The sequence below is a fragment of the Aquarana catesbeiana genome, linkage group LG04 (genome assembly GCF_042186555.1).
Source record: "Aquarana catesbeiana isolate 2022-GZ linkage group LG04, ASM4218655v1, whole genome shotgun sequence".
NCBI lineage: Eukaryota > Metazoa > Chordata > Amphibia > Anura > Ranidae > Aquarana > Aquarana catesbeiana.
This window is the reverse complement of record NC_133327.1, coordinates 277,738,562-277,761,169: the sequence shown is the minus strand read 5'-3', so window position 1 is coordinate 277,761,169 and position 22,608 is coordinate 277,738,562. Positions and strand designations below refer to the sequence as shown.

Sequence of the window (22,608 nt, the reverse complement as noted above, 5' to 3'; positions counted from 1 at the left end):
TTTGACCAAATTTTGTCATATTTCTGTGGGAAATTCCTACTTTCATAAGTAAGCCTATATAGGGGTAAAACACCGTTGAACGACTTTTGCCATGCTGCTATAGATGGGGGTTCTTTTTGTTTCCACCTAAGGAGTATTTCCCTCCTAGCGTAAAATAGGGAGTAAGTTAGGCAAAGTTTAACATAGCGGTCTCCCTCTATATCATCTAAGTGACTCAGTAGCATAGTTAAAGGATCAAGCGGTATTTTGTTTCCGCATATATTGCCTAAGATGTCTGCCACTGAGGTCCAATATGGACGTAACTTAATGCATGACCATACTGTATGAAAGAAGGAGCCCACCTCTACTCCACATCTATTACAACTGGGGCTGAGCCCGAGATATATATTAGCCAGCCTTTGTGGCGTGTGATATGCTCTGTGGAGGAATTTTAGTTGAACAAACCTCTCTCTGGCTGCAATCATAGAGGGGATGAAAGCCGTCAGGCACTCCTCCCATTTCTCCTCCCCCAAAGAAGGGATATCAGCTTGCCACTTTGCCATTGACCTATTTGTTTTTACATCATGTGCCACTGTGAGGTGTAAGTATAGGGTTTAAAGATTCTTATCCAAAATTCCCGATATCAGGACACACTCAATCGGGTCTGGTTCGAGCGTCACCTGGGAGGGAAACTGCGCTTTAAGAGCGTGATGTAACTGCCTATATCTGAAGAAAAAGGTTTGTGGCAACGCATGGTTCAACTTCAGCTCCCGGAACGAAATTATACCCTCCCTGTGGATAACTTGTTTTAATTTAACAATACCTTTTTTGGCCCAACTCGCCGGATCAGGGATAGTAAGAAGGTGGGGGAGCATGGGATTAGCCCATAGTGGGGTATGTGGGGAAATAGAGGATCCCCCCAGGAGGGCGGCTCTGGAAGATTTCCATACCTGGATGGTAGTCTTCATAGGACCTGTAACTACAGCACTAGCCTTCACTCCTCTATACGGTAGCTTAGACAAGGCTGCATAGGACCCCAAGATAGCTGCCTCAAGGGTGACTGCTGGGTTAAGTTGGGGTTGCGCAAACCACCATCTCACCGTTACTAGGACAGCAGCCCAGTAATACATCAGGAAGTTGGGCAATGCCAAGCCACCACTAGATAAAGGAAGATACAGTATGTGCTTTGCTACTCTCGGGGACTTTTCTGCCCAGAGGAAGGAGACCACTATACTTTCCAACCGCCGAAAAAATGATTTAGGGACTGGTACTGGAGTATGTCGAAAAAAATATAAAAATTTTGGTAGGTATACCATTTTTAGGAGATTTCCCCTCCCTACTGGGGTCATCGGGAGAGACTTCCAGGTAGAACACTTCTGTTGGAGTTGAGAAAGTAGTGGGAAAATATTCTTGTCAAGGTAGCCTGATAAATCACTACCCACTCTCACTCCCAGATATTTGAGTTCCTGCGTCCATTGTAAAGGGGTAACAGTGTCCACCAGGGGCATTGTTGGATTAAGGGGGAAAAGGACTGATTTATTCCAGTTAATTCTAATTCCAGAAAAGTAACCAAATTTGTCAATAATTGCTAGGGCTGTTTTAAGGGAGTCAGAGGCATCTGCCAAATACAGAAGGTAGTCATCAGCGTAGAGTGAAAGTTTCTCCATCAAAGGGCCCACACGCAGCCCCCTGACTGAGTCATCTGCCCGTAGAAGGGCCGCAAGGGGCTCCAACGCCAGGGCGAACAGCGCCGGGGACAGCGGACACCCTTGTCTCGTACCTCTCCCCAGAGTGAACGCCCCGGAAAGCGTCCCATTAGTGCGGATCCTAGCTGTTGGGTGGGAGTAGATCAATCTGAGCCACTTCAAAAATTTGGGTCCGAACCCAAACCTGCCAAGGACCTCCAAGAGGTAGCCCCACTCGACCGAGTCGAAAGCCTTCTCGGCGTCGAGTGAGGCCACCACTCCCTGCCCATCCGAGGGGGTTATCGCTATATGTGTATGTAAGCGTCGGATATTTATGTCTGTCCCCCTCCCAGGCATAAATCCCGTCTGGTCAGGGTGAACTAGGGCCGTGATGACCAAATTAAGTCTGTTTGCCAAAATTTTTTTATCTACATTAAGTAAAGATATGGGACGGTATGATGAACAGAGAGTCGTGTCTTTTCCTGGCATGGGGATAACAATTATTACCACCTCATGCATGGAATCTGGAAGGTGTGCTTCCTCCATAGATTTGGCAAAAAGTGTTTGAAGTTTAGGGGCAAGTTGTTTGGCATAGAGTTTGTAAAACTCTACCGGGAAACCATCTGGTCCCGGTGTTTTACCTGTTTGCATCATTTTAAGAGCCTTATGTATTTCCTCAATTTTGATGGGGTCATCTAGTTTGGCAGCATACGTTGGGGTGAGAGTCGGGATGTCTACCCTGTCCAGGTATGCTGTGAGTTCCTCCATTTCATAAGACACCCTAGAGCTATATAGTGTTTGATAAAAGGAGGAGAATTCCCGGTTAATTTTGTCTGGGATGGACAGCAGTGAGTTATCTGCCGCCCTAATCTGCCCTATAGACATTCCCACAGTCTGCTCCTTGGAGAGCCAGGCTAACAGGTGACCTGTCTTCTCCCCTTGCTAGAATATTCTTTGTGTTTGATGGAGGAGCCTCTTTTGCGTCAGAGAGGTCCTTAACAGGAGAGTCTCCTGCAAAAGAGACTGCAGCCGGGCATAGGACTGTGGACTCGGCGACCTAATATATAGTGCTTCCTGCCTTGTCGCCTCTGCTTCTAAATTAGTAAGATCCTCCCTTCGTGTCCGACGGACTTTAGCTATTATTTTTTGGTATTGTCCCCTAGAGAATGCCTTAAAAGCATCCCATACGGAGGAGGCCGAAGCTGTATCCACGTTTATCCCCCAGAACGAGTCCAGTTCCTCTCTGTATTTCGGCTCCACCTCCATGTCCGAGACCCAGTACCTCGACAGTCTCCAAAGTCTGTCCGAGGGAGCCAGCGAGAGATCTAACTGCAATAGGAGTGGAGCGTGGTCCGAAATACGGGAGAAGGTTTTATGAGAGGCAGAGTGGCATGTATATGCTCTATCCTGGGGAAACTTCCAGCGCCACAGATCAAAAAGGCCATAGGTGTCAGCCCAGTCTGCAAGCCCTCTACGGGACGTACCAGCAGGAAACAACCTATCCATGTCTGCGTCAGGTACAAGATTAAAGTCCCCCAGGATGACTACATTCTCAGTGGAGAATTCAGCTATTTTTGATGTAATTTGGTTCAGAATTTGGAGACAGGCTGGAGGAGGAAGGTACAGGCCTACTATTACCCAGGGAATGTGATGGATCAGTGCATGAATCACCACGAACCTACCATTACGGTCTAGAGCCAGATCGAGGAGCCTGAAAGGGAGTGATTTGAGGATTAGGATGCTTACACCTCTAGAAAAGGTGGAATAGGTCGAATGGTAGTGATATCCCACCCACGGCTTTTTAATGGTCAGCGTCTTCTTTCCAATTAAATGCATCTCCTGGAATACACAGATATGAGGTTGGTAGGACTTGACAAATTGGAACACCAATGAACGTTTAATAGGTGAATTAAGGCCTCTGGTGTTCCAGGAGATTATCTTAAGAGAAGACATCTATATGACTAGTAAATAATGTAGGGTAACTAATATGCAAAAGGCCTTCCTCGATCAGGTGTTCAGACCCATAAAGATCTATAGGGGATTTTGAGAGCAGGAGTGCTATGACATGAGCATTTATCATCAATACTGTCTTATACCATAAAGAAAAAAAAAAAAAAGGAAACAGAAATATAAACAATAAGAGCAACACAGGGCCTGCAACGGCAGACCAAAGTAACCGGTGACCCATCCCCCCACCCACCACGCCCATCCCCCATTGCAGTAGGAGGGCATCTCTCCACAAAGGAAAAAAGAGCTGACTAGCTCAACTTGAGGGCAATGTGCAAAAGGCGCACCTCCTCTTTAACAGATGTGCATAGAACAGTCCGGCAAAAGTGTAAATCACCTGGGTCCCCGGGGGCTCATACTTCAAACCTGGGGGGTCCTAGTAAACCAAACCAAAAACAAACTGAAAACAAGAACAAACCCCCCACCCAGATTTGTACTGCTGATTCTGGTAAAAGTTCCTGGCCTGCAGTGGCTTCATAATCAAACTCAGACATCCCCCAACCTCGCAGGCTTGCACACAGGATAATAAAGTTCCTCGACGTGTGTGTCCTCCTAACCTTGAAGGTGGATATAGGATGTGGCTGTTATTGAGGAGTGGAAACAACTGAGGAATATGTTTCGGAGGCAATACCTGTCGCTTCCCCTCTAGCATATCAGCGGCTGCTTTCGATATTAGAATCCATGGCGGGAGCATGCCTTCATAGAGAGATCTGGGGAAGCCCTGTCCGTCTCCTTTCTCCCCCCCCCCCCCCCGCAAGGCGCAGGGATGAGTATTCTTGCCTTCCCGGAGTTTACATTCTAAATGCGTATCATGATGGTGATGTACTCACAAGACACAGCTCTCTGGTGGTGGGATGACTGAAGGGGGGGGGGGTGTCCCCGTCATGTAATCTCCAGGGCCACACTCCTTAGTTCACTGCAACGTGGAGACCCCCACATACATGGGGACAGTTTACTCAGTTCAGGGGTGAGTGTAAGGATTGCAGACCAGCAGTATACCAGGAAACAAAAGTTACATCATACCAGATGACGGATCAATTAGGGAGCGATTCGTCCCACTCCGCGGCATCTCTTGGCAAGGTAAAAAAACTGTACACGTTCCCCATCTTGAACTCGTAGCTTCGCCGGGAAAAGCATGCTATATTTTAAACCTTTTTGGCGTAGCATTCCTCGGACGTGATCAAAAGCTTTCCTTTGGCGCTGAGTCTCCACAGTATAGTCCGGAAATATGAGGAGTTTCACCTTTTCGAATTTTAGCTCTCCCTGCAGAAGAACTGCCCTCAGCACTGTATCTCGGTCCCGGTAGTGCAGCAGCTTGAATATGAAGGTGCGTGGTGGATTCCCCCTGGGGCCCTCTTGTCGCTGGGATGCGGTGAGCTCTCTCAATAGAGAAATGTGGAGAGAACTTAGCCCTGGGAAGTAAGGCTGGTAGTAGGCCCTCCATGGATCCTCCCCCTCTGCTCCCTCCGGGAGGCCAAGAACCCGTAGGTTGTTACGTCTATTGTGGTTCTCGGCGTCCTCCGCTCTGTTTTCCAGGTGCTTTACTTTCAATTGTAGGGCTCGGATATCCGTATGGTGTTCCCTCAGGGCATCTTCCGTATCTGAGACCCTTCTCTCCACTTCCGTCACACGCTCCCGGAATTTATCCATATCTCTACGGATGAGCGCCGTCTCTGTCTGTACATGTTCTATTTTCGTAGTCAGAGCTGCCTGACAGGTGGAGATCGCCGTCATGAGGGCCTCAAAAGCCACCGAGCCCGCTTCTATGGCTCCGGCAGGCGGCGGGTCTGTCTGAGTTTCCATGTGGAATGTCTCGTGGGGGGTAGGCCGCGACGTGTGTCGGTACTCACAAGGGTTGCAGCGTTCGATTTTGTCCCCGCTTTTCTGACCGCGGGCATCACCCGTGCTTCTCCCCAAGTAGCCGCTGGAAAGTATGTGCAGGACGAGCCGTTTACACCAGGATTTGCTCAGGATAATAGGGCCGGAGAGCGGAGCGCAGTTAACAAGCGACTGCTCTCTGCGCCATCTTGGACACCCCCCTCTAGAAGAAAACTTTTAGTCTGCAAAAGACTTGAGACTGGGGCGGAGGTTCACCCATCAGCAGGACAACAACCCTAAACATTCAGCCAGAGCTATAATGGAATTATTTAGATCAAAACATATTCATGTGTTAGAATGGCCCAGTCAAAGTCCAGATGTAAATCCAATTGAGAATCTGTGGCAAGACTTGAAAATTGCTGTTCAGATGCTCTCCATCCAATCTGACAGAGTTTGAGCTATTTTTGCAAAGAAGAATGGGCAAAAATGTCACTCTCTAGATGTGCAAAGCTGGTAGAGACATCCCCAAAAAGAATTTCAGCTGTAATTGCAGCAAAAGGTGGTTTTACAAAGCATTGACTCAGGGGGCTGAATATAAATCCACGCCACACTTTTCATATATTTATTTGTAAAAAATTTTGAAAACCATTTATTTTCCTTCCACTTCACAATTATGTGCTACTTTTGTGTTGGTCTATCACATAAAATTCAATAAAATACATTTACGTTTTTTGGTTGTAACATGACAAGATGTGGAAAATATTAAGTGGTATGAATACTTTTTTCAAGGCACTGTACCTGTAGGTAAAAATAACAAGGCAGGATTTACAACAGCGTTAACTGTGCCTGCCTGTGTGCACTTTGTCTTCCTGAGAGGGGGAATCTGACGTCATCTGTCTTCTACAGATGATGCCTGAGCAACGATGGCACTGGTATTTGGCATGTGTGCACATAAAAAGTATCTAATGATAGGTCCACTTTATAAAAAAAAAAGTTTTTAATGCAGAAGCATAAATGATTTGTATTTTAGAAGATTTGAGAATGCTGTTCTTATTCAGTAGAGTGTGACAAATGTATAATTGCAGAAATTGCCTGGAAACCACAATGTAAATGTGATATCAGCACACTAAAGTCAAATAAAATCTTTGCGCATAAGTCTAAGCAAGCCTAAAGTTTTGCATTTAGTTGGATTTTTTTTTTTCACATCACCCTATACAGATTAAAATATTACACAAAGTAAATGCTACTACTGCCGCAATCTGTTTAGATTGTTCAGAGAAATGTAGACATTCTTAGGACTGAATAAGATGCATAAGAAAATGTTGCCCAAATGCAAGTCATGTGTATTCTACCTTGAATCTTGGTCTGCTTTGTGTATTCCTCCTAATCTGTGCAGTATTCAATTATGAAACGTTAGCTCTGTACAGAAGCTTCCTGTTATAAAGACCGGTCACTGCTGCTCTCTCGCCTAATGCAGGGTGACTGGTCTCGTCTCTACCCCTTCCTGTAGTTTTCTGCAGGCAGCCTTTAGTGGATGGTGCCTGGTGGTTCCCTCCCACAGGTCTGCTCTCTGCATGGGCTATTTCCAGTATAGTGATGATATCAGCGCTACTTTTACAAGGTAATATCTGGGTTTGCAAAGACATTTCGTGCACACATTATGGATTTATATAATTTGTGGCTATTGGAAAATGTTTAATTACAATGTTTTGTGCCTGGTAACATGTGCCAGTGAAAGTAGTAAATGAATTGTTTTCTCCTTCTTCTTTCTTTTTTTTTTTTTTTTTTTTTAAATTAAGCAATCGTTTCCAAAGTTTTGACAAGACTGTATCCAGGACATGTTTCTAGCCCTGCCAGTGTCAGACAACCAAATAACAAATCTGAAATCGTCACTCAGGTACAAAGAACTGGAGAAATACATTCAGAGGTTGCACAGCCCCCAGCACTATCTTCAGCAGGTAAACACTTGTTTAATAACTCTGCTGTACAGAGTACAACTGCCCAGTTTTGAATTGGGAACTCTCAGTTTTCTTCCTTTTCTTCAGTTGCTTCAAACAGCAATTGCAGTCAAATACGGTAAAAGGTGGGGGATGTAGAGTGTGTTAAGCTGGCACACATTTCAGGCGATTCCTGTGATATTGGCCATGTTCAAGCTGTAGATGGCCCTGCTGACACCACCACTTTGCAAACTCCACAAACTTTGATTGCCTTTTCTGCCCAAGTCCTTTGATTTCTCAATCAGCTGTAGTTGCTGTTCCTGCCACTCTGACAGATGTGGATGCCTGCTGTCAGATTACAGTATCCTGCAGCGGGAGACTTGCTGCATGGATGGGGAAGTCTATGGATTTTTCTTTACATGCATGGCCAGCTTTGCCTTTTGCAACATGTCGGACCTATGTATGAACTCTATAGCTTCCTATAATCTACTCCTGTCCCCACTGTAGGAAATGTGGGGATGTTTCAGCTTACAAGCATGTTTATTTTTTGTTAGGCCTCAATTTAGCAGCCAAGTGTCCTACATACTGTCTGAACTGGCATTTCAGCTGAGCTTCAGGTGATCGTAGAATCTTGGTGTAGATAAGGACAATAGGTACACATATCACTGTTTAAAGCAGACTTTGCACTGCATGTAAGGTCTGCTGTTTGCTTGCTCCTCTCTCCTTGCTGAAACATTGATAAAAAGGTGAAATTAAAAAACAGTAGGAGTAAAATACTTGCGAATGACTAAGAGATCTAAGGATGCATAATGGGTTCCCAAACTAAACAAAAGGGGTTACCATGTCCTAGATCCAAACACCAGGAAGGCATAAACTTGGACAGCAAATTAACTTTATTGGCATTCCAAAGTCTCAACAACATGCTGTATAATATAAAATATTCAAAATGTATTTAGAAATACAGACAACACACAATAAAAACCATAATTTCTCATTTAAAATCCAAACTTGAAATAGAAACAAAGGAAAATAATGGCACTTTGAATGAGGCTTATTGCTGCAAAAATGAGTGTATGGAGCAAATATATGATAAAACCTTTATTGTATCAAAAGCAATTCCGTGGTCTAGAAATGCATGATAATGTTTTCAAAACATACATAACCATATACAAAGGCTGACATTTTGGTAAAAATATACCATAAACACATACACTGTATAAAATGACGATACATAATTACAGTATACATATACATAACTTAGTACATGCTATATAAAAGCCGAACTGTTTTGGCATCACATGAATAGAAAAACTCTACGCATTTCGTGAATCACGTTCACTCGTCAGGAGTATGGATAGAAAAATTAATTCAAGGTCAGACCAAGAACTAAACTGGCTCATCTGCATGTGTAAAGAACAATGTGAAACCAGTGATGTGTTGTCTCTCTCATGGTGAAGGATTGAACTGGTTTCAGATTGTTCTTTACACATGCAAGATTGGTGCGGATTGTTATTAGATCATCTATCCTCTCTGGGATTGCATTGTGATGACCTGACCTGCCCACGAGGTGACCCCCTGACTTGGTTTGGGTTTCCTGCCTCAGCTCTGAGCTGGGCATGTGATGGGGACCCCCTCTCCAACTCCCTTCATCCTCACATGAGCCAGTTTAGTTCTTGGGGCTGATCTTGAATGAATTTTTGCATCCATACTCCTGACGAGTGAACGTGATTCACGAAATGCGTAGAGTTTTTTTCTATTCATGTGATGCCAAGACAGTTCAGCTTTTATACAGCATGTACTCAGTTATGTTTAATTATGTATCATCATTTTATACAGTGTATGTGTTTATGGTATATTTTTACCAAAATGTCAGGCTTTGTATATGTTTATGTATATTTTGAAAACATTATCATGCATTTCTAAACCACAGAATTGCTTTTTATACAATAAAGCTTTTATCATATATTTACTCCATACACAAATCTTTGCAGCAATAAGCCTCATTTAAAGTCCCATTCTTTTCCTTTGTTTCTATTTCATATAGCCAGGGATGGAGGCCTTTTAGTGTGGACAGATCAGGTCACACTTTTCTCCTTTTATTAAAATCCAAACTTATAGAATACCTGCCCCAGGTAACTGTATCAGGACACCCCTAAAAAGTATATAGACCATGAATCATAAAGGTACAAACATCCAGCATTCTACAGTATGCTAAATTGATTTCTGTAGTGGAAGTCCAAAGATCCTCAACATGTTTTGCGAAGAGTGCCACTTCCACAGGAGGATCAAAATATCAAAAAAAAGTTTCTAGATGAAGACATAGAAGAAGTAAGAGTACAGTATTGTTGCATAAATTTCATCCATAGTATGTAATATTTAAATATCTGGCAGTTGCACTGCTTGACTCACTAAAAAGCAGCTACGGGCGTCACGGCCAATATGCATCCACTAGGTACAGCTGTCCCCGGGCAAGCGTGGGAGAGCACACAAATAGGGCCCAAGGGAAAAAAGGATGTACAGTATGTATTGACACAAATAATAAACCAAGGTGGTGTGCTCCAAAATGATGACCTAGTATTTACTAGGGTTGTCCCGATACCGATACTAGTATCGGTATCGGCACCGATACCGAGCATTTGCCCAAGTACTTGTACTCGGGCAAATGATCCCAATGCTTCCCCCGATACCTGGACAGTCCGCAGTGATCGGCGCGTGGGGGAGTTACAAGCTTCTCCCCCAGCGGCTTTCAGCTGCTTTAGTGACATACAGCGGTGAGCGGTGCTTGTAACTCTCCCACACGCGATCACCGCTGACTGTCACCTCATCCTCCACGCCCTCCCTGTTCCACTGTCCCCCTCCATTGTCCCTCTCCGTTCCGCTGTCCCCCTCCGTTCCTCTGTCCCTCTCTGTTCTGCTGTCCCCCTCCGTTCCGCCATTCCACTGTCCCCCTCTCCTTCTTTGTCCCCCTCCGTTCCACTGTCCCCATCTCCTTCTCTGTTCCCCTCTGTTCCGCTGTCCCCCTCTCCTTCTCTATCCCCCTCCGTTCCGCTGTCCCCCTCTCCTTCTCTGTCCCCCTCCGTTCCGCTGTCCCTCTCTCTTCCTCTGTCCCCCTCTGTTCTGCTGTCCCTCTCTGCTGTCCCTCTCCGCTGTGTGAATGGACAGAGTCAGCTGACTCTGTCCATTCACATAACTGAAACATTGTAATCTCCTGTGATTACGATGTCTCAGTTTATGAATGGAGAGTAGCCGCTGTCTTCTCTCCATTCATTCTCAGTGCAGCTGAGGCTGCAGAGAAAGGGACTGGGGAATCTCTATCCTCGGTCTCTTTCTCTGTCTCAAGGGGGAGATATCAGGGCTGATTAAAAAAACAAAAAAAAAACACATATTGCAATAAATAATAAAAAAAAAATATCATTGTAAAAAATAATAAAAAAATGTAAATAAAAAAAACACACAGACACCGTTCACCCCCCTAAAAAAAAAAGAAAAAAAAGAAAGCATTGTTAAATTAAAAAAAAAACACTGTCACGTGACATAAAAAAAAAAAGTATCGGTAATCGGTATCGGCAAGTACTTGAAAAAAAATATCCTAAAAAAGTGGTATCGGGACAACCCTAGTATTTACTACTGTCAAAGTTCAAGAAATATAATGGAAACCTACCTGTTTGCCACTGATAATCCAATACAGATAGGAATAAGGGGGCCCTTGCATAAACCACCAGGTATAGAGATACTAAATGAGCCTGGTCATGAGGCTGTCGCCTGTTACAGTAATAAAAGGACAAGTCCCTACATAAAGGGAAGAGAAGAAAAAGTTTGCATATAAGTCTGTACCCAACCATGTCCAAGTGGTTAAAGCATCTAATCTAATATCTTTTATACAGTACATACTATAACTCACAGCGCTATGTGCAAAGTTCAAAAATCAGTCGGGTAGTACCAAGTAAAGAGAGAGAGGTTCCAGGGTCTCTTATTACAGTACTGTTAAAGACAAATATACTTTTTAATTTGGATTCTGCTTTTAGATTACCTTTTTGGTAAAGAGAAGGCTTTTATTTTAAATGAGTGTCTTTAAATTCCTGAATTAAAAATGTATCTAAATGTATCTAAAACAAAAATGATAAATTACTAACTTACCAGTCCTGGTAGCTGCATTGTTTTCTTTATAGACTTCTTTCTTTTATTTTCACCTGGTGATCGCACTATTACCACACTTATCTTTCCTAGGCTGACAAGACACAATGTTGGGCCATACATCGACCGAAATTCAGCTGGTTCAGAAGGGACAAGCCAAATTTTGATCCATGTATGGGCAGGGAGGTTGTACAGAAAATGTGTCAGTGAGCTGCACATCACAAAGCAGACCTGTGAATGTGAAAGAATGAGTGGCAGCCTCAGCCTGGGCTCTGGCCAGGCCATGCCCCAACCAATCTACCAATTGACTTCAGTACAACCGCCCTGTTAGATCTTCCCCACTCAATCAATGCTGCCAGCTATATCAGCTTATTCTGACGGCAGGGAAGTCTCATTGGGAGGATTTCCTCATCCACAACAAGTGTGTAGATGGGCGAATCGAGTCAATTTTTATTCATTCAGCCCAATGGTTGAGAGAAAAAAAAACGAATCCTGTATGGGCTGCTTTAGTGTTTAGCATTAGGTGGCGTTTGGCTTTAATTTGTTGTTGTTTGGTATAATGCAAAAGTCTATTTAAATCTACACCGTTGTATAACTTTTTTTTATTGGGTTCAGATATGCTTTAAGCTGGCCAATTACAAGCTTTCCCTAGTTTAGCCCCATGGGCTGAATTAAAGATTTCCCCATCCACGCTAAGCAGTGTGAATGGATGAATGTGCAGTTCCGGATATTATATTCTAACACTTGACTCAGATAATGATCAGCTGAGAATTTTGCTTTGACAAAAAGTCAACTAGGAAATCAACTTGTCAAGCCAGGTGGTGCTGACAGGTCCACCCACTGAACGAATTTCACCCGATTTGGCAAGCATCAAATAAAATTTGTTCCAAGCTTTTCTCAAGGTAGGTCATGGAGGAACAGCCCTTCATAAACCTACAATCTGCATCTACCTTAAGAAGTAGATTCATTTATTTTCCTGGGTGCAGGTTTACCACACTCTCAAAACGAGTATGAATGACGATAAATTAACAAGTAAGATGGAATCTAACATTTGCAAAATGTTGTTTAGTTCCCTCTCTGCTGACAGAGCAGAATTACTGCCAGTAGGAAGTTTGCCAGAAATTGAACCATTGATGCGCATGCTGGATAAAAAATTTGGAACTTCTAATAATTTTATTCAACTTTAGTAAAAATAGCGTTTCTGTACATATAATGTGTATATCAAGTGAATCATGTTCGAATCCAATTATATCCATATGTTTAAGTGTCATTTATGTAATTTTCAATTATTTTGAAGAAATCCTGTCTATTATACATAACCAGATCAAAGTGCTCTTTTAGAAAAAGTGAAATTTTCAGGACAAAGAGGGATTGATGATTCAATTGAAACATAGTGCAGACAAGACAGGATGTTCTTCGTCTGATAAATTGTGCATTTCCAAGCCTAGATAATAGCACTACATATGAAAAATGGGAGCTTGGCATACTTCACTTTTTTCTCAAACTCATTATGACAATATGTTAATATTTCCCTGGATATTGAGGAAAAATGCATTTTTAATAGGAGCCCAAAAAGGGTATGGTAATTGAACTTTATACTTTATTACTATTATTTAAGTCATGTTTAATTCCTTGTTTTGTAGTGAAAGGCGATGTAAATGCAAATCTGGTTTGCAAATCTGTAATAAAAGAATTGGGTAAAATATAAGTTGCGAATGTGATACTTTGGTAAATATAATCCTTCTGCTAGATGGAGGAGCAAGAGGCTAGGGAACATAAAGGTATAAAGGTTTTAATGTACTTGGTAAGAGTGATAACACTGGACAACAAAGATTTTTCTTCCTGGACACCTTTTGGTGTATGTTATAGATTTTGTTTCTGCTAATCACAAAAAATAACCTGTAAATTTAACCTAATCCCATACCATTTTTTTATAGAAATCTTCATTTTCATTTATTTTTTGAATTTGCAATACCTATTGGCAATGCTGGACACATTAAAAAACATACAAAAACATGAAACTGTTGTTGAAGCACTTCCAGTACACCAAGTACAACTGGAATATCTGTAGATATCTAAAAGAAGTGGCTCTGCTGCGAATGCAGCTCTGAAATACAAAAGTGCTGTTGCATGTGGAAATTGGACAGCTGTTCAAGAGATTCACATTACGTAAAAAAGACATGGCCAACTCCAAAAGAATTTGGTTCTAGGACAGAAACATGGCATAAGAACCACTTGTTGAGCCCGCAAAGATATTTTTGCCTTTACTTCACATAAAATCCAGACTGAGAAATTTTGGGAAGGTAAAGGATTTTGCTTGAGACCGATGTTTCCAAGAACAACTGAGGAAGGCGTTTTTGTTGGTCCACAGATCAGATAGGTCATCAATGACGAGCGGTTTAAGGATCTGTTAGTGGGGCCAGAGAGAATTGTCTGGAAAGCATTCAAGGATGTTATTGAGAATTTCCTTGGCATCTACAGATTACTACCCTACATTCAGCTTGTTGACAAATGTCTTAGAGCATACAAGACCATGAAGTGCAACATGTCATTGAAGATTCCTTTTCTGCGTTTACACTTGGACTCCTTTTTCTGAATATCTAGCTGTGGTCGGTGACAAACGTGGTGAGAGGTTTCACCAGAACATTGCCCATGAGCACAAATTAAAATCAGCAGCAAAACACTTGAACTCTCGCAACATGTTGGAAACCTCATGCAATTAAATACATAAGTCATTAAAAGTTAATTTTGTGTTTTTCAAGATACGTACATGACACAGTCATTATATTTGTGTTCAGTTTGAAGAGGAATATCATAATCGCCAAAAGTTGTGTTTTGTTTTTTTGTTTTGTTTTGAAAAAAAACTGTTGTCCAGTGTAATAAAGCCCCAGGAAAGTTCAAAAAATGTGAGCGTTATAGGTAGGCTAAATGCATACAATCACAAGTAGTAATTGCTACACCCTGCCTCATACCTACTAGAAGACAGAGATGATGGTGTGACCTTTCTTGTCAAGCCCAAGTGCTTCTTGAAATAGTACAGGAGGATCTTTGGTGGGTGTGAGGCATGAGCACTTGCGGTGACTTAAACCAGTAGCATTAGCAGCAGTTAATCAGCTACAAGAGTTGGTGTCAATGCCAGATGCTGAGCACTTAGAAACCAACAGTTCCAAATATAAATGGTAAGGAAGGAATCATCCATATATACATGGGCAGAGAGTCTTCAGAAACTAAACACTTTCAAATAGAGATATATAACATCTGAGATGAAAATAGACACACCACCACCGAAAACGAAGAGGCTTACCAGATGGAGTGGACCCAACGGGGCATACGCCGAGTTGGGTCGGATAAGGCTTAGGTGGTGAGTGGCTGAAGATGGCCCAAAATGGCGATGATGGTGGATTGGCCCACACTTTGCTGTATCCCCGAAGCGAAAATCCAGAGGGGCGGAGTGTATGGAGCAAACCTTGTGTTGTTATATCCCTCGGGACGATGTTTAGGAGCCAAGAGATGTTGGTGAAGAATAAAAAATAGGAAGGAATGGCCACAGTTTGAATCCGTAAACAAATGGAATTTATTGAAATAAAAAGATATACACTCACATGTAGATCCGTATAAAAATAGCGCTGTGAAAAACGTGGCGACAGTGGGGTCCTACCCGACGCGTTTCATCTTCATAGACGTTGTCTGGGGGGTTCCCCCCACTGCAGCCACCAAAGAATATATAGGGGGTACATCTAAGTTGATGGGAATCAGCTCCATGAATGTAAACATCACTTCCGGTATCTGGCCAAAATGGCCGCCCGGCGTGCGTTCCACGCCTCACTTTGGTTACAATATGAGCCCTGGAAGTGAGGAAATCAAAGATAGTAAAAAGTGTTATTAACTGGCCGCAAAACAATAAAACTTGTGACTGGCAGGAACGTGTGGTGTGCCATCTATAGCAAGTGATAACAGTGACGCGTGAATTCAAGATCATTAATGGAGAACGGAAAGCAGCACAACAATGTGCGCGCGCATCCAGATATGATAAGAGTACTACGCACGCGCAGAACATGCATGACGCACATGCGTGGTGGAAAAGCTAGATGACGCCGGTATGAAGGCGGACCTAAGTGGAGGGAGTGATAACATCAGTATCGAGCGGCTAGACAAGGCGTGTATGACACGTACGTGATGAAAGGCGTCAGTGCGTTATGGAAACAGACCGAAGCTAGAAAGTAGAGACATCTATACCCGGCAACATCATGCACATGGCCCGGAGGTGCAAACAGTGACACGGAAGTGCATGTAGTGGCCCCAAATGGGAAAAATAAGTGTAAATAGGTGCGTGATCATAAAGAATAAGTGAATGAAGACATATAATAAATTTCATAATAATAAACATAAAATCAAATGACGAAAAAATGTGTACATATATATTGTCACAAAAATGTGACCTATGGTGTCATAAAATCCAGTGTATATAAAAAATATATATAAAAAAACGGAAAGAGGAGAGTGTCCTCATCCAAGACCGTAATATATATATATATATATATATATATATATATACGCAATTATGGAGTGGATTCCCATGATGATATACAAAAAAAATTACTGAATGTACATATGCAGTAAATACAGTGCATTTAAATATGCAGTAAAAGTATACATGTAAAGTCTAGCTTTTTTAAAAAAAATTTGTTTTTAACAATATGGCCTTCAAACAATAAAAAATAAAATCAAACAAAAAAAGGCAAGAAGTAAAAAAAGGTAAAAAAAGGATAAAATAGGGAGAGAGGACCAAAAAAAGGAGGGACATCAAGCTTTATTAATAAAGGCATTAACGTCTAATTCAACATTGATACCCAATGGGAAGAGTGTGCGGAGCTCATGAATCCAGAAGGTCTCCAACCTGGACACACCCCTGGTCATGGCGCCGCCCCTCCACGGAGGAACATATCTGTCTATTACGACAAATTGTGTCCCCTCCATAACACGATTATGTTGTAGCTTATAGTGTCGGGGGACAGTATGTTTAGTATCCCCGTTCTTAACGAGGGCAATGTGTTCCACTAGTCTTATAGCAAAAGAGCGAAATGGTGTGGCCCACATATTGTTTCCCACAGTGGCATGTAATTAGGTAAACAATGTAACTGGTGGTGCAAGTACAAAACTGTTTAATGGGATATCTTTTGTGTGTGACCGATGATGTAAATGACACGGTTTTCCTTCCAATGCCAGAATTGTGTTGGCACACAATACATTTTTTGCATGAGTAGAATCCTTCCATCTCATGGAAAAGTGGCTGGCGTATGGGGGGATTAATAATGTTAGGAGCAATTTTTCTCTGTAACGTAGGAGCTCCCTTAAAGATGACCTTCGCTCTATCAGGCAAAACTGTGCCCAAAACCCAAAGTTAATAACACTTTTTACTATCTTTGATTTCCTCACGTCCGGGGCTCATATTGTAACCAAAGTGAGGCATGGAATGCACGCCGGGCGGCCATTTTGGCCAGATACCGGAAATGATGTTTACATTCATGGAGCTGATTCCCATAAACTTAGATGTACCCCCTATATATTCTTTGGTGGCTGCAGTGGGGGGAACCCCCCAGACAACGTCTATGAAGTTGAAACGCGTCGGGTAGGACCCCACTGTCGCCACGTTTTTCACAGCGCTGTTTTTATACGGATCTACATGTGAGTGTATATCTTTTTATTTCAATAAATTCCATTTGTTTACGGATTCACACTGTGGCCATTCCTTCCTCTTTTTTATTCTTCACCAACATCTCTTGGCTCCTAAACATCATCCCGAGGGATATAACAACACGAGGTTTGCTCCATACACTCCGCCCCTCTAGATTTTCGCTTCGGGGGATACAGCAAAGTGTGGGCCAATCCACCATCATCACCATTTTGGGCCATCTTCAGCCACTCACCACCTAAGCCTTATCCGACCCAACTCGGCGTATGCCCCGTTGGGTCCACTCCATCTGGTAAGCCTCTTCATTTTCGGTGGTGGTGTGTCTGTTTTCATCTCAGGTGTTATATGTCTCTATTTGAAAGTGTTTAGTTTCTGAAGACTCTCTGCCCATGTATATATGGATGATTCTTCCTTACCATTTATATTTGGAACTGTTGGTGTAACGTTCTTCATATTGGACGCCTTTTTTATATAGCGCTACACTTATTGTGTTTCTTTCTGTTATACTTTGGTCGTGTTAGCTGCTTGTCTTTTTAGGGCAGCGCAGAACTGCTTTGTATATACCAGATGCTGAGCACTTGTCTTTGACAAATCAGCAGATAATCGAAAGGGTTCAATCATAAGAGTAAAACCCCGGTATAACGGTAGGACTGAGATCTCAGGATGGATCAGTCATCTGCAGATTAGGAGAAGGGTACTGCATAGGAGACCAGAACAGAAGCAGGGTCATGAGACAGACAAGTTCACCAACAAGCAGACGGTGAGGTACTAAATCCATAAGCATTTGAATTGTAGTTCAAAAAACAAGGCAAGATCCAAACCAGGTAACCAGAAGTCCAAACAAAAGGTATAGTATCAAATGCAGGTCAGGAACAGGAGCCTGGCTGGTATTAGTAAATCATGTATGATGCACTGGTTATGTCACAAAGTAGTAGCTGAAGAGCAGTCATAAATGACTGAGTCAGGCCAGTCCTTTATTAGGCTGCGTGTTGCCATCACCGATACTGAATGTGCAAGCACACACCCCAACATGTACAGCAAAGCATGTGCACGTTCACTCCTGTGCACAGCAACCAACAGTGACTCTGGGCACACAGAAAAAAAAACATTAAAAGAGTACTATGTAGGCTACCATTCCTGACTTTCTGAAAATAGTGGTTGCCTGGCTGCCATGCTGCTCTGATGGCTTCAATCATTTGATTTGCTGATCCCTAACAAGTATTCAACCACTAATCTCTGAGTGAAGTTAGCACTCCTCAAATGTTGGTGGCTTAGAAAATATTGCAGCAAGATGATTAGTATGAGAGTCCAACAGTATTTTCGGCACAGGTCTGCAATCGCATAGGTGTCTTTTTAGTGTTACCAATGAAGTTGGGATAGCAAGAGCTTCATGTCACTTCTAGTGAAGCTCTGAAATGCTGAATTGACAATCAATACTGTCAAATCTAACTTGTCCTTAGCCTAATCTGCTAGTGCTGCCATAGTAACTGGCAAACAAGATAGAGGCACACAAGATTAGATTAAGGTTTAATCTTCATCACATGGATAGCTAGTAGAAAATCTACATTCGTTACTGTATGAAATCTACTACTGAATTATACGGGTGTGCTGTTAACCTGTGTTATACATGACAATATATAATGCAATAAATGGCCAGCTACATTATGGACCAATATGTATGATGTTTGAAAGACACAACAAATATGTGCTCCCTATGAAATCTGCACTCCAACAAGTTAGTATCTTGGGTTGACATTGGCTGTTTGATTGAAGAGAGAGGGGGGATTTGGGACTTTAAATGAGGCACATGTCGATGTGCCTCCATCCCTTAATCAGAATTTTAAATGGGGAATTTGGGACTTTAAATGAGGCCATGGACAATGTGGAGGTAACTAAGATGAAGGTACAAATTTATTTGATCAAATGAAGTGCATAAAATATAACAAAATGAACGACATAAAGAAAGACATTGTAATAAATATCATTTCATGAGTAATCACAAACACATATGTATGTGCATATGCGATAAAGGCATCAAGAATACGTCAAACTTGGCACCACATAGTGGTCTCATTTAATAATGTATACATTTCAAAGATTACATATATGTACATGTGACCATGCAGCAGCACAATGGAAAAAATATAAATAACAGACAGTAAAACCATGATAAAAGGATGAAAGATGTTCTAAGTTGGCGTTGTACTATAGACATATGTCTGTATCCCAGAGCCCGACGCGTTTTGTGTAAACAACACTCATCAGGGGCGAGATGGTTGGGGATTTCTAGAAAATGTGATAGTGTGATTTGTCGAGTTGTGTTTCTGAAGGAGTGCTAACTTTTACATTTTGTATTATTTATAATGCAGGTAGATGTATCAATGCTTTTATATTTTTGCTCTGTGCAGTTTATGCAGAAAGTGATAGGTTGTAATTGTCATATGGTAATTCTAAGTGGAAGATGTTCTCAATGATCACAAGAGTCTTTGTCACAAATACTGTGTTTAAGTAATAGCAAGTATAGTGGTGTAAATCCGTGCTATAGCAGTGTGATTGGCTGCTTGCAACAATGGTTAGATACACCCAAACCAAAACAAAACATCCAATTGAAGGGAACGCATCAGGGTGGAGTCTAGCATTGTTGCCACGCTGGTGAACTATTCCAGAATGGCAGTGGATAGGCTTTTTTCTGCAATACCTTGCTTTGTTCATTTTATGATTGCCCTGCTTTTAATAAAGATTTTAAATGCTACTCTATATATAATGGGCTCTTTGCTGGCTTCATGGGGAGCTATTTGTTTTAACAGGATTGTTTCCTCCCTTTGTGAGAGGTGACCCTCGGGAGACACTTATGCATGAGGAAAGCTTGTGAACATAGCACTTGTATCTTTGTTGGCTTTTTATGAGCTAATTTCTGGTGATTGTACAATTTTACCAAAGGTGGTGATGTTTTTATACTTGGAGGAAAGCTACTGGATGGTGGAAGATTTCCTACTTTTCTGAATAGACTACTACTTTTCACTATTGACTTCCATACTTAAAGTGTTCTCTATACTGATTGTTTTATTGGCACTGCACTATTGTTTTTGGGGTTTTTTTGTATTTAAGTAATCACAGAAGTACAAAAGTTGCCATATCCCAAGAAGACTGTTAGTCACCCATAGCTGTCACATTAAAAAAAAAAAAAAATGAAGAAACTGGATTTCCAGGTAGGACTTTTTTCCTAAAGATGTAGTATTGGCATAAGAAAAATTTATGGACGTTCAAGAATCTGCTAGCTATAGCCACATGCATGAGACATGTGGAAAAACATAGTTTCCCCCTCTCTACAATGGCACTTTAACCACTTCAGCCCCGGAAGGTTTTACCCCCTTAATGACCAGAGCATTTTTTACAATTTGGCACTGCGCTACTTTAACTGGTAATTGCGCGGTCATGCAATGCTGTACCCAAATTAAATTTGCGTCTTTTTTCCCACAAATAGAGCTTTCTTTTGATGGCATTTGATCACCTCTGCTGTTTTTATTTTTTGCGATATAAACGAAAAAAGACCAACGTTTTCAAAAAAATGATCTTTTCTACTTTGTTATACAGAAAATACAATAAACTCAATTTTATTCATACATTTAGGCCAAAATGCATTCAGCCACATGTCTCGGGTAAAAAAAAAAATCAATAAGCGTATATTGGTTTGTGCAAAAGTTATAGCGTTTACAAACTAGGGTACATTTTCTGGAATGTACACAGCTTTTAGTTTGACTGCCTATCTCATTTCTTGAGGTGCTATAATGGAAGGGCAGTACAACCCTCCCCAAATGACCCCATTTTGGAAGGTAGACACCCCAAGGAATTTGCTGAGACATTTTGAGCCCATTAAATATTTTTTACTTTTTTGTCATAAGTGATCGAAAAATGAAAAAAAAAAATTTACACAGTTGTCACTGAAATTATATATTGCTCAAACATGCCATGGGCATATGTGAAATTACACCCCAAAATACATTCTACTGCTTCTCCTGAGTACGCGGATACCACATGTTGGGACTTTTTGGCAGTCTAGCCGCGTACAGGACCCTGAAAACCAATCGCTGCCTTCAAGCTTTCTAAGGTTGTAAATTGTTGATTTCACTCCTCACTACCTATCAGTTTTGCAGACCATGAAATGCCCAGATAGCACAACCACCCCCCCCCCCCCCAAAGTAGACACCCCAAGCAATTTGCTGAGAGGCATTTTGAGTATTTTGCAGATCTCACTTTTTGTCACAAAGTTTAGAAAATTTAAAAAAGAAAAAAAGATTACATTTTCCTTTCTTTTTCTTTGTTAATTTTTCAAAACAAACGAGAGCTGCAAAATACTCACCATGCCTCTTAGCAAATAGCTTGAGGTGTCTACTTTCCAAAATTGGGGCATTTGTGGGGATTTTGTGCTATCTTGACATTTCGGGGCCTCCGAAACTGTGATAGGTAGTGAGGAAGTGATATCACCATTTTACGCCCTTAGAAAACCTGAAGGAGGTGATTGGTTTTCGGGGTCCTGTACGCGGCTAGGCTCCCAAAAAGTCCCACACATGTGGTATCCCTGTACTTGGGAGAAGCAGCAGAATGTATTTTGGGGTGTAATTCCAAATATGCCCATGGCATGTTCCAGCAATATATCATATAGTGACAACTTTGTTTAAAAAAAAAAAATTTAATTTTTCCAAAACTTGTGGCAAAATATAAACTGAACTGTCCTGGTATTTTATGCGCAACATTAGAAGCTTATGCCACACATCACCCACTCTTCCAAGCACTTGAAGACAAAGCCCTTTCTGACACTTTTTGTGTACATGAAAAAAATATTTTTTTTTCTAGAAAATTACTTTGAACCCCTCAAACATTTTATATATTTTTTTTAAAGCAAAGGTCCTAAAAAATTGGTGGGTGTTGCAATTTTTTTTTTTCACACAGTATTTGCGCAGCAGTTTTTCAAACGCAATTTTTTTTTTTTGAAAAAAAACACTTTTTTGAACTTTAGTGCACTAAAACACACTATATTGCCCAAATGTTTGGTAAAATATAAAAGATTTTATGCCGAGTACATAGATACCAAACAGGACATGCTTTAAAATTGCGCACAAACGTGCAGCGGCGACAAACTACATACATTTTTGAAAGCCTTTACAGGTTACCACTTTAGCTTTACAGAGGGGGTCTACTGCTAGAATTACTGCCCTTGATCTGCCATTCGCAGTGATACCTCACATGCATGGTGCAACTGCTGTTTACATATGACACGAGACTGATACTTGTGTTCACCTTTGCGCACGAGCACGGGGGGACAGGGGTGCTTTATTTTGTTTTTTTGATTATTTAT

At 41.6% G+C, this 22,608-nt stretch overlaps 1 protein-coding gene across 7 annotated transcripts in view; it reads left to right on the top strand.

Moving 5' to 3' along the window:
- Nucleotides 1-22,608, top strand: part of ERICH1 (glutamate rich 1) — a 190,450-nt gene that overhangs the window by 81,022 nt on the left and 86,820 nt on the right. For 5 of the 7 annotated variants that reach the window (XM_073626633.1, XM_073626632.1, XM_073626630.1 and 2 more), the window contains one exon: nt 7,289-7,447. The exons of the other annotated variants lie outside the window; for them this stretch is intronic. In XM_073626633.1, the coding sequence (XP_073482734.1) occupies nt 7,328-7,447 (120 nt within the window). In that variant the 5' untranslated portion in view covers nt 7,289-7,327. The remainder of the gene's footprint in view (nt 1-7,288; nt 7,448-22,608) is intronic. 7 annotated transcript variants of the gene reach the window in all.